This window comes from Cryptococcus neoformans, chromosome 8 (genome assembly GCF_000149385.1).
Source record: "Cryptococcus neoformans var. neoformans B-3501A chromosome 8, whole genome shotgun sequence".
In the NCBI taxonomy this organism is placed as follows: Eukaryota; Fungi; Basidiomycota; class Tremellomycetes; order Tremellales; family Cryptococcaceae; genus Cryptococcus; species Cryptococcus deneoformans.
The window spans coordinates 531553-543573 of record NC_009184.1 but is presented as its reverse complement, the minus strand read 5'-3'; the positions used below and the strand labels follow the sequence as shown (position 1 = coordinate 543573).

General features: G+C 49.8%; 6 protein-coding genes across 6 annotated transcripts in view; 3 read left to right on the top strand and 3 right to left on the bottom strand.

Moving 5' to 3' along the window:
- The window catches only part of CNBH1860 (hypothetical protein), a gene marked incomplete at both ends in the record, with an annotated part of 1505 nt that extends 416 nt beyond the window's left edge, over positions 1–1089 (bottom strand). Inside the window, 3 exons of the mRNA XM_768638.1 lie at positions 1–417; positions 476–613; positions 672–1089. The exon at positions 1–417 is cut by the window's left edge and continues 416 nt beyond it. Of these exons, the coding sequence (XP_773731.1) occupies positions 1–417; positions 476–613; positions 672–1089 (973 nt within the window). The remainder of the gene's footprint in view (positions 418–475; positions 614–671) is intronic.
- Positions 1090–1464: 375 nt separating this feature from the next.
- Positions 1465–3795, bottom strand: CNBH1850 (hypothetical protein; the record flags this gene model as incomplete). Its single annotated transcript, XM_768637.1, has 3 exons — positions 1465–1507; positions 1567–1754; positions 1813–3795. 3 exons carry the CDS (start codon positions 3793–3795, stop codon positions 1465–1467), a joined length of 2214 nt encoding a protein of 737 aa, XP_773730.1.
- Positions 3796–4421: 626 nt separating this feature from the next.
- Positions 4422–6030, top strand: CNBH1840 (hypothetical protein; the record flags this gene model as incomplete). The annotated part of the gene is made up of 3 exons (XM_768636.1): positions 4422–4776; positions 4821–5947; positions 6004–6030. The coding sequence occupies 3 exons, from the start codon at positions 4422–4424 to the stop codon at positions 6028–6030; spliced, it is 1509 nt and encodes a 502-aa protein (XP_773729.1).
- Positions 6031–6079: 49 nt separating this feature from the next.
- On the bottom strand, positions 6080–7616 carry CNBH1830 (hypothetical protein; the record flags this gene model as incomplete). The annotated part of the gene is made up of 6 exons (XM_768635.1): positions 6080–6412; positions 6480–6855; positions 6908–6970; positions 7036–7184; positions 7242–7397; positions 7449–7616. 6 exons carry the CDS (start codon positions 7614–7616, stop codon positions 6080–6082), a joined length of 1245 nt encoding a protein of 414 aa, XP_773728.1.
- A 298-nt stretch (positions 7617–7914) lies between these two features.
- CNBH1820 (hypothetical protein) lies at positions 7915–10703 on the top strand (the record flags this gene model as incomplete). Its single annotated transcript, XM_768634.1, has 3 exons — positions 7915–9867; positions 9948–10588; positions 10637–10703. The coding sequence occupies 3 exons, from the start codon at positions 7915–7917 to the stop codon at positions 10701–10703; spliced, it is 2661 nt and encodes an 886-aa protein (XP_773727.1).
- Positions 10704–11185: 482 nt separating this feature from the next.
- Positions 11186–12008, top strand: CNBH1810 (hypothetical protein; the record flags this gene model as incomplete). Its single annotated transcript, XM_768633.1, has 4 exons — positions 11186–11308; positions 11407–11630; positions 11767–11857; positions 11910–12008. 4 exons carry the CDS (start codon positions 11186–11188, stop codon positions 12006–12008), a joined length of 537 nt encoding a protein of 178 aa, XP_773726.1.
- Positions 12009–12021: the final 13 nt, after the last annotated feature.

The window sequence follows — 12021 nt, the reverse complement described above, 5'->3', positions numbered from 1 at the left end:
GCCTCGGGAATCTTCGCCTAGCCTCCCTCAGAGCTTCGATCTCATCGTCCCCTTCTGGAACAATAGGCCATCGGGACCGAAGACGAGGGATAAGCTCCGCCAGTTCGGGATCCAGTATCAAATCCTCGTCAGGCGCTGAAACGGGAGGTATAGGAGGCGATGGTGAAAGGATAAGTGGTGGAGGTAGAGACTTTGATTTAGGTTTGGAGGTGATGGCTGGAGTAGGTGTGGGGATATCAGAAGGAACGGGAGCAACACCTTTGGCTTTACCCTTACCCTTACCGGTCCCAGGTGTAGCCTTGGTTTTCCCCTTTCCACCTTTAGAGGGTTTGGCACCATTGGGGTTTGTGACATCAGCGTGTACTGTACGCTTGTGCTTATTGAGGGCGTCTGTACGTGCGAATGCTTTGTTACATCCTATGTCGCGGGAAATCAGCAACGAGACGCAAAAGTGGAATGATACCCAAAGACGCACCTGGTATCGTACAGCTGTATGGCCTTTCGCCCGTATGGCCTCGGATATGGGTCAACAGCAATGATCGGCCTTGCTTGTGTCCAACACGACTGCAAGTCCGCCATTCACATGCATACTCCTTGGAAGCATTGATGTGGTCTTTGGTCGTGAGATCAGGACTTCTACCCGCGTATACATTGTAATCCACAGCACTCACCTTTAACGTGCCCATAAAATTCTTGCTTAGAGTCAAAATCACCTTGACATTCCCCCCACTGACATTTCTGCTTCTCCGGCTCTCCATTTTTCTCCTCTGCGCCTTCTTGCACATCGTCATCTCCCAATAACTCATCAATCTCCTCATCCACATCTACATGTCCATCCACACTTGGAGCAGGTGAGCCACCCGTATAACTCCCTCCCGCTTTCGGGTGCGGGTTGTTTTCTGTTGCCCATTGAGGTCCTGGTGATGAGTTTAGTTGTTGAGAGGCGACGCGTTCCATAACGGGATTTTTGGACGGGGAGACGATGATAGATGGGGCTTTTAGAGGTGATGACTGTGGCTGAGACGGTTCCATTGTATGGGTCGATGCTGAAGGGGACGTTGGGGGAAGGGAGGATGTTGCCGAGGCCATTGTAAGAGCCGTTAGGAAGCTGGAGGAGATGATTAATGAGTTGTATTTACTGTTTCTCCGTTTATCCACGGGAAACGAATGAACGCAACGGAGCTCGGAGACAACTGCTGATTCGCGATGACATGAAATTGTCCGGACAATTCACTATTCCGTATCCGGACGAAGCTCCTGAAATGAGAAGAAACTGCTTGACTGCTGCTGTCTATACCCAACTATATCATATGCATACGCGAATCGTGAGCACCGCATCACTTCATTATACATTTGCTTTCTAATCATACAAAAGCGTTGATTATTGCAGACTAGGGTACTCTGACAGACCGACATGAATTCAACAACTAATTCGAGCAACGTAGTTCCGTGTATTTATAGAGCTTAATGATGCTGTTTCGCTTGATGTCTCTTGAGGGCATCCATTCTGTGTATATGTCAGCTTATCGATCGGCAGGATATCCCCGTCCCAAAAAACGAACTCACCTCGTAAAGCTTTCTCCACACGTATCACAAACAACCTTGGGTTTATCCTTGATTGTCTTCCAAAGTATGGCTTTGTCTTCGGACAGTTTACCTTCCATCACCAACTCGCCTTCGCGTCTAGCATGTCGAGCCATATGCCGAGGAAGATCGTATTTGCGCGTGAATACGTCTGTACAACGATTATAAGGCTACGTGCGTGTCAGTCTGAACTAAAATATGGAAGAATCTGACATGAAAAAAACTTACAGGTAATGGATTCACATAATCGCATTGTACACCACCAGGAGGTACAGCTGCTGGTTTCCTCCCACCCTTTGCTGTTCCGTTTGGGGAATCTCCAACCTTGCGTACTTTTTTGATTGTTCCTTGCTTTGTAATCCCACCAGGCGCAGAAGACAAAGCCGTATTTGTCGTCCCTCCTCTACCCCTCGCACTCGTACCTGCTCTGCCCCTTCCTCTTCCACGAGCAATAGGTCGACCGCGTCTAGCACCTGACCCATATTCACTATCGTGATCGCTCACTGGACCTTCAGAAGTTGATGGGGAGCGGTAATCGCTCGTCGGATCTTCCGCGATCGCCTCTTCATCCTCTTCCGCTTCTACATTTGCAGCGTTATCCATCTCCATCTCCTCCATCTCCACCTCACTTCTTCGTCTCTTTCTCGGCGGACTGGTGGTAGGTGGCTTGACTTCATCTTGAGACGCACCAACAGGCGGAGGAGGTCCCGTGGGAATCCCGCTTGCTCGCCATTTATCGACAGCCTCTGCACCTGCTTTACGTTTACCTTTATGGTCAAACGACACATCACGGGGCATGTTGGGTTGTTTTATTCCATGGGCTGCCCGCCAGAGTAGATCTAGACCGCTTTGAGCAGACTGTGATGATGTGGAGGGTGATCGATCACGGGCATGACCAACTGTTTGATTATCGTCATCTTCATCGGGTGATTCAGAGGCGGGGGCGGTCGCCCACGAAGGGTGAGAGGTATTGAGGGGAGGAGTTGCAGCTGACGAGCGAAAAGGAAGTGGATTTTGATGCTGTAAAGGTGGATGTTCGGCTGGACCCGTTGATGGATGTCGGGAGGACGTTGGTCTTGTACCTAAGGGAGGGGGCATGCGGCTGTTGGACGGGACTCGGTCCTTTTCTTGTCTATTAAACACGGTTCCAGGACTGTTGAGGTAGGTGGAATGTTGCCATTGGTTGGCAGGGACCCATTCAACTGTAGGAATACACCAGTCGGATTCTTCAGAACTTGTACTTGCCGCATCTGTTAAACTAGAACTGGTAGACGACTGCCTGGTGACTGTTGGATTCTGATGAGGTGTGACAAAATTCGCATAGTTGCGAGGTACTTGTCCAAACGTCTCGGGGTAAGCAGGGCCCGGCGGCATAGGACCTTGGAAGACTGTAGCGGTATTGTTCAGTTGTCTAACAGCTTCGTCGGCTTTGGCCAGCAGGGCAGCTTGGCGAGCAGCAAGTTCGGGGTCAAAGTTGCCGTTCCCACCAAAGTAACTGGCCCCTGCACCAGCCAAGTAAGGTGAGTACGGCATAGGACTGGCCTCGGGAGAATGATGGAGTATTGGAAACCCTTCTGGCCCGTAACTTGAGCCTAGATGGGGCGAAGGTACAGGATGTTGAGAGTTGGATGAATCTGTAGAGCCCGTATAGGAGCGTTGCTTTGTATGGTGCCCGTTCGTATCTCCACTAATCGGCCCTTGCTCCACACCATCACTACTGCCACCATTCTTCGTATCATCTATTGATTTCGGCCCCTTTCGACTGTTCATCGGCTCCGGAATGTCCGGTGCCCCGGCCGGTGGCGGTAGACTCCCATCATTCGACACTGGCGATCGTACATTCAACCCATCCATATCTGAGGCCAGCTGCTGTGCCTTGCCAGCCTTCGGTGTTCTCGCGCCTTGCGAGCTGGGCGACAAAGGCGCACTCTTCATGCCCGGACTGCCGGCATTGCTGGGGAGTGTTGACGCATTCGACCCTCCAGAAAGCACTCGCCTGAGGAGGTATGGCTCGGCAGGGGAAACGCCAACACCGGCGCTGGCGTCTGGTTCCATGGCAACATCAGACGGGCTGTCTGTAAGGACTTCGGAAAGGGGGGCAAATGCGTCTGTATGTTTCGTGCGTGGCGACTTGGGGGAGTGTGGTGATCGGGGTGAACGGAGTTGTTTTGCGGGGATTGCGGAAGAGGGAAGGGCTTTTGTGGAGACCATGGCCGCGTGATGGGCGGGGCAGTGGGGATAGTAAGCGGCAGACTACAAGGCATGTTAGTGGCTGACTAAGCAGAGGCGGTGCATCAATGAAGATGCGCATCTTCCTGGAGAGGATGGGGAAGCCGATGGGCAGCTGAGTCACTCACCTGCTGGCCAGACGGCGCTAGGCGTAGGTGGGATGGGACAGTGACTAGCGCGGCAGAAGGGCAGAAAGGAGGGCAGAAAGGACGGCCGCTGCGATGGACCTGATTTGAGGCTAGCGGTGGAATGGAGAGAAATAGGGAGGAAGAAAGAATATGGCTGATGATGGAGTTAAAGGAGTAACTCGGCCATCGTCACAAATCAAGGCACAGGTGGCAAATCCCTGCTATGCCCATTACTTGCTTTCCAGTCTCATATATATGCACCAGTTCTTCCCCGAAATCTCTCTCGCTCATGCATAGTCTCCATACGCCCCAGTAGGAGCTGCCCCCGCATTCACTCCCTTATGCACTGTACCCACCCTGCCTGATCCGCAAGAGAACAGCGGGGACTCATTGTCTCGATGCTATGACGTTTTACCGCCTCCAGTTGCACTGCACGTATTTCGTTTTCTTCTTTACCCACCCGCCTATCCCACCATCTGCATGCGTCTTCCTCGACACAGCAGCCTAATTTGTCTCCTCTTCGCTTTCGTCACCATACCCCCGGTCATCTTTATCCTCCTCTTCCTCGGTTACTTGGACTCGTCTATGCGAGTCTGCCTCCCTTTTTCTCTCGCACGTTTATCTACTACAGCCCACAACACACTCTCCTGTCAAGCCAGACCAGTAAGCTCAATAATCATGGACAACGCAACCATCCAATCGGGAAGCGATAATGCGACTGTCCCTGAAGGAAAGCTCGCCGGGTTTCTGTCCAGTCAGAGGGACCTTTTTCTGCAAGATTTGAAGGACGGAAAAGGCAGGGGTTGGACTGTGGTCATGGGAAATCAAGCTGGAGGTGAGCATACAGCATTTTATGCAAGGTCAAGCTTACGTCCACAGATCTTGACTCTCTTGCTTCGTCTGTGGCTTTTTCCCAGCTTTCTGCTACCCTTCTTGCATCCCGTGTCGTCCCCCTTATCCTCACCCCTCCCAAATCCATGCGTCTCCGCCCAGAAAACCTCATCGCTCTCAGAAACACTTCTATTCCTCTCACTTCCCTCTTGCACGCCTCACAGCTCCCTGTATCCACTACCGAATTGGCTTCCCAAGGCATTACTTTCGCACTTGTCGACCATAATAAACTATTGCCTGAATTTGCTCAAGGCAAAGTCGACGCTATAATCGACCACCACGAAGATGAAAATGCGCATACCGACGCTTCGATCAGAGAAATCACCATCCCCACTGGTAGTTGTGCGTCTCTTGTCGTAAAACATTTCCAACCTCAGTGGGAAGCCTCCATCTCCCGCGGTTCGCCTGTACCACCCGAGCTAGCTACTTTACTTCTTTCTGCAATTGTGATCGATACTGGCGGTTTGAAACCCGGTGGTAAAGCCACGCCCGTGGACTATGAGGCCGCAGCATTTTTATATTCCATTTCTACCATCGCCCAGGGTCAAGCAGGATCATTTTCCGTTACCGGTGAGGGTGGTTTACCGCCCTCTCTCAAGCTCCTATCAGACACTCTGCAGGATGCAAAATCCGATGTCTCCAACTTGACCACCTATGAGCTCCTCATGCGTGACTATAAAGAGTACGAATGGCCCACCCAATCCGGTAATTTCCCCACGTTAAAGGTCGGTCTGTCGACTGTGCCGTTGGGCTTGAAGACTTGGATTGCCAAGGAGCCAGAGGGCTGGGAGACATTGATGAGCGGTACGGAACAGTATATGCGAGAGAGGACATTGGATATTGAAGGGATCTTGACAACGTACAGGAGCGAGAAGAAGGGCAAACATAAGCGCCAGTTGGCTTTAATCATTCGGCCAGGTGGTGTCATCAGGGATCCGCAAGAAGCACGATCGGTGTTTGATCGGCTTGCGGCAGGCTTGGAGGCTAGTGAAATGTTACAGTTGGAGGAATGGAAGAAGGAAGAAAAAGTTAAGAGACAGGATGATGAGAGGTTGGTCAAAGTATGGGTGCAGGGAAATGCAAAGGCTACAAGGAAGCAGGTCGCGCCTTTACTGGTGAGTTGTCCGTCTATCCAGTGAGATGGCAAAAGACTGATTGATATCTGCAACAGAAAAATCTTGTTTCAGAGTTGCAATAAGTCACTATATATACCTCTAGATTGATTGAAAGATACATCTATAGCCCCCCTATGGTTTCAGATCACACTCCGATTGATGCCCATTCGTTCTTACCCAGTCCGCTCTCTGACATTCCCTTGAACAATACTTTGCCCAATCGCAATGTTGGCATTGAATCGTTGGCGTTGCAAGTCTAAAATTGAGACACCATCGACAAACTTCCTTCCCACCCCATCTATCCATTACCACCTTGCCCGGCCGATTCTTCTCCCACCATGTTTTACTCGATATTTCGTGTATGAGCTGAGGTTTATCCCACTCATTATCGCGCTTTTCGACAAAGTGCATGCCGTTTTTGGTACATAATCGGATGGAAGCATCGTTGTTGACAGTCGGATCAGACTGGGATTCAGTCAGCATTATCTCATCTCGTCACCTCATCCTCTAGAGAATACCAGACAAGACTTACTTGCACCAAGGTACATCCTACTTCCTCCATTGCAAACCTCAAAACCTCCACAAACGCCTCACTCATGATCCCCTGCCCCCAAAGTTGCGGATGTACCTCGTAAAACATCTTGCCCACCAATCCCATCTTCTTGAACTGCTCAAACGTCGGCTGGGTATAAACCTGGCCCTTCTGAGGAAGTAATGAAGGGCATGAGTCAGTGAATAAGAGGGAGAGGGCAATGTTGCCTATGTACCCCTCTGCAGAGGTGAGGCGGTTGGTTATCCGAACGTTGCCCGCAGGTTTGATGGCTAAAGAAGAAGGGTCGAGGGCAGTGATGGCAAAAACATATTCTTCCCTGTATTTTGTATCGGTAGATGTGGAGGCTCGTGGGATGCTATGACTTCTGTTAGGGGATTTATGTAGTTTATGGGAACTATACAGCCCACCTGGATCGGATGTAACGGTTCTGGAAAGACTCTTTGATATCAGAAATGGAAGGTGATCCGTAGCTGAGTCGATAAATTATTAGCTAGTGGTTGACAAGCAAAGGTCAACAGTTAGTCGTTTGACTTACAGCTGGGTCCTTTGTACAGTAGGCTCCATTTTTATTCTTCTTATTCCAGTCGTATCCCCAACCTCTACCTGACGCAAGCGTAGTCTGGGTGTTTGTAAAGCAAACTTTTTACACGAAGGGGTTAAGAAGGTGTTGAGGATCGGCCGAGTCTAACAAATCGTTCTCGAGTCTCAGCCACAAGAAAGGACAATTGGTTCAGTACTTACCCTATCATCCAAGACATACCACGATGGTAAAGAGAATGTCCTACATCCCTTCTTCAGCTCCTTATCCCATTTGGCCTTTTCCTCAGGAGTCTCGGGCGGAGGGGCAGGTTCTTCATCAGGAATACTGCCTAATAAGGGATTTGCTCCGCTAGATGCCTGGTAAACAAAGTTAAACAGTTTGAAATTATGAGCTTTGAATTAACACACCTTGCTCTTCCCCTTCTTCTTCTTTTTCTTCTTCTTGTTCTTTATGGATGGCTCTCCATCAGGAGCTGGAATGTCTTCCGTTTCGCTTTCTCCTGCAGAATCTTCACCTTCTCTGAGCTTTCCTTCCAGCCTGACTTCGTCTACCTTTTGTTCTAAGATATTCACCATTTTCGACTCTTCTTCGGGAAAAGTTAGCCTTAAGAGATCAAGACTACGCAGTGACCAAATGTAACAGCCGTTGAATGTTTTTCGACCTTGATCTCCCCTTCAGACGAACGCAAGGTACAACCGACGAAAACACAAAAGTGGAGGTACTTTACGTAAGCCTCCACTTCACTTATTGAAAAGTCTGGCACCAAGAAGCTGTTACTCAGCACAACGAAGTCTGTCCGCATGGCGGGGTGTATATTGTGCGCTCTTTTTTTTGCTTTCCAATTATCCACCTCCATAGCCACAATCAGATACAATGGCCGACCCTACTCAATGGTCCCTTCTTCGTGGGGGTCCAATTCCTGCCGGTATTCAAGCTACCTCGCCCAGAATAAAAGAACTGGCAACAAGACTGGCCGAAGCTGACTTCAAATTCGTCCTTCTGTCCTCCGAATCTCGGGCTGCTTTGTCATCCGCATCAAACTTGTTCGATGGACTCGACGTCGCTGGTCCATCTTCAGAATCATCCACCAATGTTGACCCAATCATCAAACTGATCACCGCTATCGCCCTTCTTCATTCATTCGTGCAGATCAACTGGACAGGTCCCGACCTTCCATTTACCCCTCTTGACGTCCTTGACGCCTCTTCCAGCTCGATTGAAGACCTCAATGCGGCTTCCTTGCCTTTCCTTACTCTCCATGGCGAACCAGCCTACCACCTCTCTCAACATTCTGTCTTCTTCCTCCTGGCCCGGCGATTATTCCTTTCTCTTGAAGCCGACTCAAGCGCGTTGCCCACTTTGCCCCTTTGGCTTCTTCGACTCCATCTTGTTCACCTTTCCCTCCTCGATGAACCCGTTAGCCAACCAGAAACTTTGTTAGATTCAATCAAGACTCTGTTAGACAATCCTGTAGTCCAGTCGGACCAAGATCTTATTGCTCAGATTCACCTCGAGCTTGGCCTACTCCATTATTCCCTTGGTACCGACAAACATGCCAATCAGGAATTTTTGACCGCAGCTAAGGCCGGCGGGCTTGAATTCGAGCTTACTGGAGCTCTAGGAAAGAAGACGAAATACCAGGTGGCTGCCCACAGCCAATTGGTCCTTTTGGCTGAATCCAGGAAGCGGGATGGCGAAGATGACAAGGTGGAGAAAGAAAGTGCTGCTGAAGAAAAGGCGGCTTTGCCTGAGAGCTTGCTCTTGAATGACGACACCCTTTTGGAAGAAACAGAATTCACGAAAGTCACTCGCGACACATCTTCCACCTCTCGCCTTGCTCATCTCGACCCTTCAGATCAGCCAGCTCTCCACCCTCTTGATCAGTCTCTTCTCATCTCATTCTGTCTTGCGCAATCTAACAATACCCCTTCGTCAGGATTGACTGCGCAACAAATGATGCCTTTCCTCTCTCGTGTCATTTCTCATCCACGTAACTGGTCTGTGCACACCACTGCCCTTCTACTTCGTTCAAGGTTGGAAGCCACCAGATCACGAACCGTTGAACGATCAACTCTTCAGCTCCAAGCTCTCATCGAGCAAATGCCCACTAGCGACTCAGAACCTAAAGAGAGGTTAAGGTACTTCCACCAACTGCCCTTGCCTAGCAAGTGGGAGATGGAACGCGAGTTGGCTAAGAGGTTTATGAGTGTCGGCGTTATCCGTAGTGCCCTCGAAATCTTCACTAGACTCGAAATGTGGGAGGATGCTATTATGTGTATGCAGAAGATGGATAAGGAAGAGGAAGCCATTGGTATCGTGAAGGATTTGTTGGCGGGCAAAAAGGTCGAATCGGATCTAGTGCCCACTCTTGGTCGAGCCAATGTCAGCGAGAGTCGCAAGCAAAAGCTTACCGCTGCCAGGGAAGGCAAACTTTGGTGTTTGCTTGGCGACCTTTGTCTCGGTACAGAGGCTGCTCAGCGTGACCCGTCATCAGCTCGAGAGACTGCAGTCGAGCATTACGAAAAGGGTTGGGAAGTTTCGGAGCACACGTCTTCTCGAGCCATGCGTTCCCTTGGTTCTCTCTACATGGGCACGCAAGAGTACGAGAAGGCCATCCCCTGCTTCCATTCTGCCCTTGAGATCAACCCTCTCTACGCACGAGTGTGGTTCACGCTCGGTGTGGCGTGCCTACGATTGGAAAAGTGGAAGGATGCTAGGGATGCGTTTAGGAAACAAGTGGGTGTCGACGAGGATGACGCGGAAGGTTGGAACAATTTGGCTGCTGTCTACCTGAGATTGGAAGAAGAAGGCCTTCCCAAGGACCAAGTAAGTCATATTTCGATATATATTAATCAGCTTATATTAATGAATGTTAGCTTCCCCCACCTGTGTCATATGAGAACAAGATTCTTGCCTTCCGAGCTCTTCGTCAAGGCCTTCGATACGCGTATACCAATTGGCGAATGTGGCAGAATTATATGATCGTCGCCGTTGACGTTGGAGAGCTTTCCGAAGCCGCCCGTGCTATGACTCGTGTTGTTGAAGAACTCGCGAATCGAGATCCTGAGCATGCCATTGATGTGGACGTTCTCGACAAGCTTGTGGATAGTGTGACCCGAGATGACTTCTCATTAAGCAAAGACGAATCCACCAAAATCGTTCCCAAGACCTCGAACGAAGGCTTCGGTCTTTTGCCCATCGTGGAAAGATTGTTTGATGTGGTCATCTTGCCTCGTATCTCTGATTCACCACGAGTTTGGCGTACGCATGCGAGGCTCTTGCGATGGAAGGAAGATTGGGAGGGTGCTATGGAAGATTACCTTCGAGCTTGGAGATTTGGTCCTGTGCAGGATGAGACTGTGGAGCGGGATCTGGGTAAATGGAAAGACGCAGTGGGAGAATTAGAAAACTTGGTCGCGGTTCTGAGCGTTTTAGGACCCAAGGCCAAAGCAGCACAAGAAGAGCAAGGAGAAAAGAAGAAAAAGGGAGACTGGAAGTTCCAAGCGAGAGGTTTGGTGAGGACGTTTATGGGACGAACGAAAGAATCGTAAGTGCTACTTATAATGCGCATGAATCAGAGCTAACTGAGGTGTAGGTTCGAAGGGGAGAAGGACTGGCAGAGGCTACAAGATCTCATGGAAGAGTTGAAGAGGTCCGACTAATATTCATATTTAGTATATTACCCTTGCCGTACATCATATTTGTGGTCTCTGGGCATTTTCATGGATTATTAGCATCTCATTATTATTCTCAACTGATCGACTGGAGATCCGTGCCCGAAGGAAAACAGCCACGTCATCTGAAAATGGGCTTGCTTCTTCTCCCGCCAAAGGCTGTCAGTACAGGTCCCGACTAAAGGCAGTTTCATACCTTTCACCTCAGGGCCGGTTGATCTCCTCTGCTCTGGTGCCAATTCGCCGTTAACGGTGATACGAAAACGTGTTCTGATGGTACTAACACTAACTAACCTAGACGCCGTGCGAGCTGTGAAAGAACTTTCTTTCAGCTATATCTTCAGAGTATAAATGTCTCCACCGCCTTCAGATTCTTTCTCATTCATCCTTCTTTATTCCTCTCTTCTCAAGTTTGCTTATTTAAATACTTACCGTAATATCTCTCAATTATAGTACACATTCTTCCAAAAATGGCCGCTCGTTCCATCCTTGCCCTCAGCTTGGCGGCTGCCGTCGCCCAAGCTATTCAGATCACTGCTCCTTCCAACTCTTCTGGATGGGATACCCATGGTTCGCAGCTCATCAAGTGGACTGTGAGTCCCTCACTCGACTGATTGTCGTCAACTTTAGCTTTCCTGTTCGGTACCCGCATGCTCTCCATTACACCATTGCTGACGTTGTTATCATACAGTCTGTCATCACCGACCCTCAGAACTTCACTATTGCCATCTCTAAGCCTAATTCGTCTTCGCGCACAGATGTCGTCACCACTGGGGTCAACACCACTGATGACTCTTACATCTACATGCCCTCTAGTGATCTCAAGCCTGGTGACGGTTACAGGATTAGTTTCACTTCTTCTGACGGTGGTATCTTGGCTCAGAGCGATGAGTTCAGCATCACTGATGGTACTTCGTAAGTTTTTTACCTTGGGAAAGTCAAATGGCAAGCAGGTGTCTTTCCTTCTTCCTTCTCTCGTATCAGGGCCGTATCTATTTGGTCACTTGGTTTCCAAGCGATAACATTAAGAGCTGACTCATGCTCGCATCAGCACCGTTTCTGCCACTGCTTCGGCCAACTCCTCAACCAGAACTTCCTCTGGCGTCACCGTCAGTTTAGTTGATGTGTCTCATACCAGCAAGGTAAGCATTGAGGCGTCTTGGTTGGATGAGCATGCTGCTGACGAGATGACAGGCCGCTTCCGCCACTCAGTCCTCTGGTGCCGAACAACTCACCACTGTCACTTCAGGTCTCCTGATGCTCGCTGGTGGAGCTCTTGCCATGCTCGCTTGAGCTGGATAGCGAT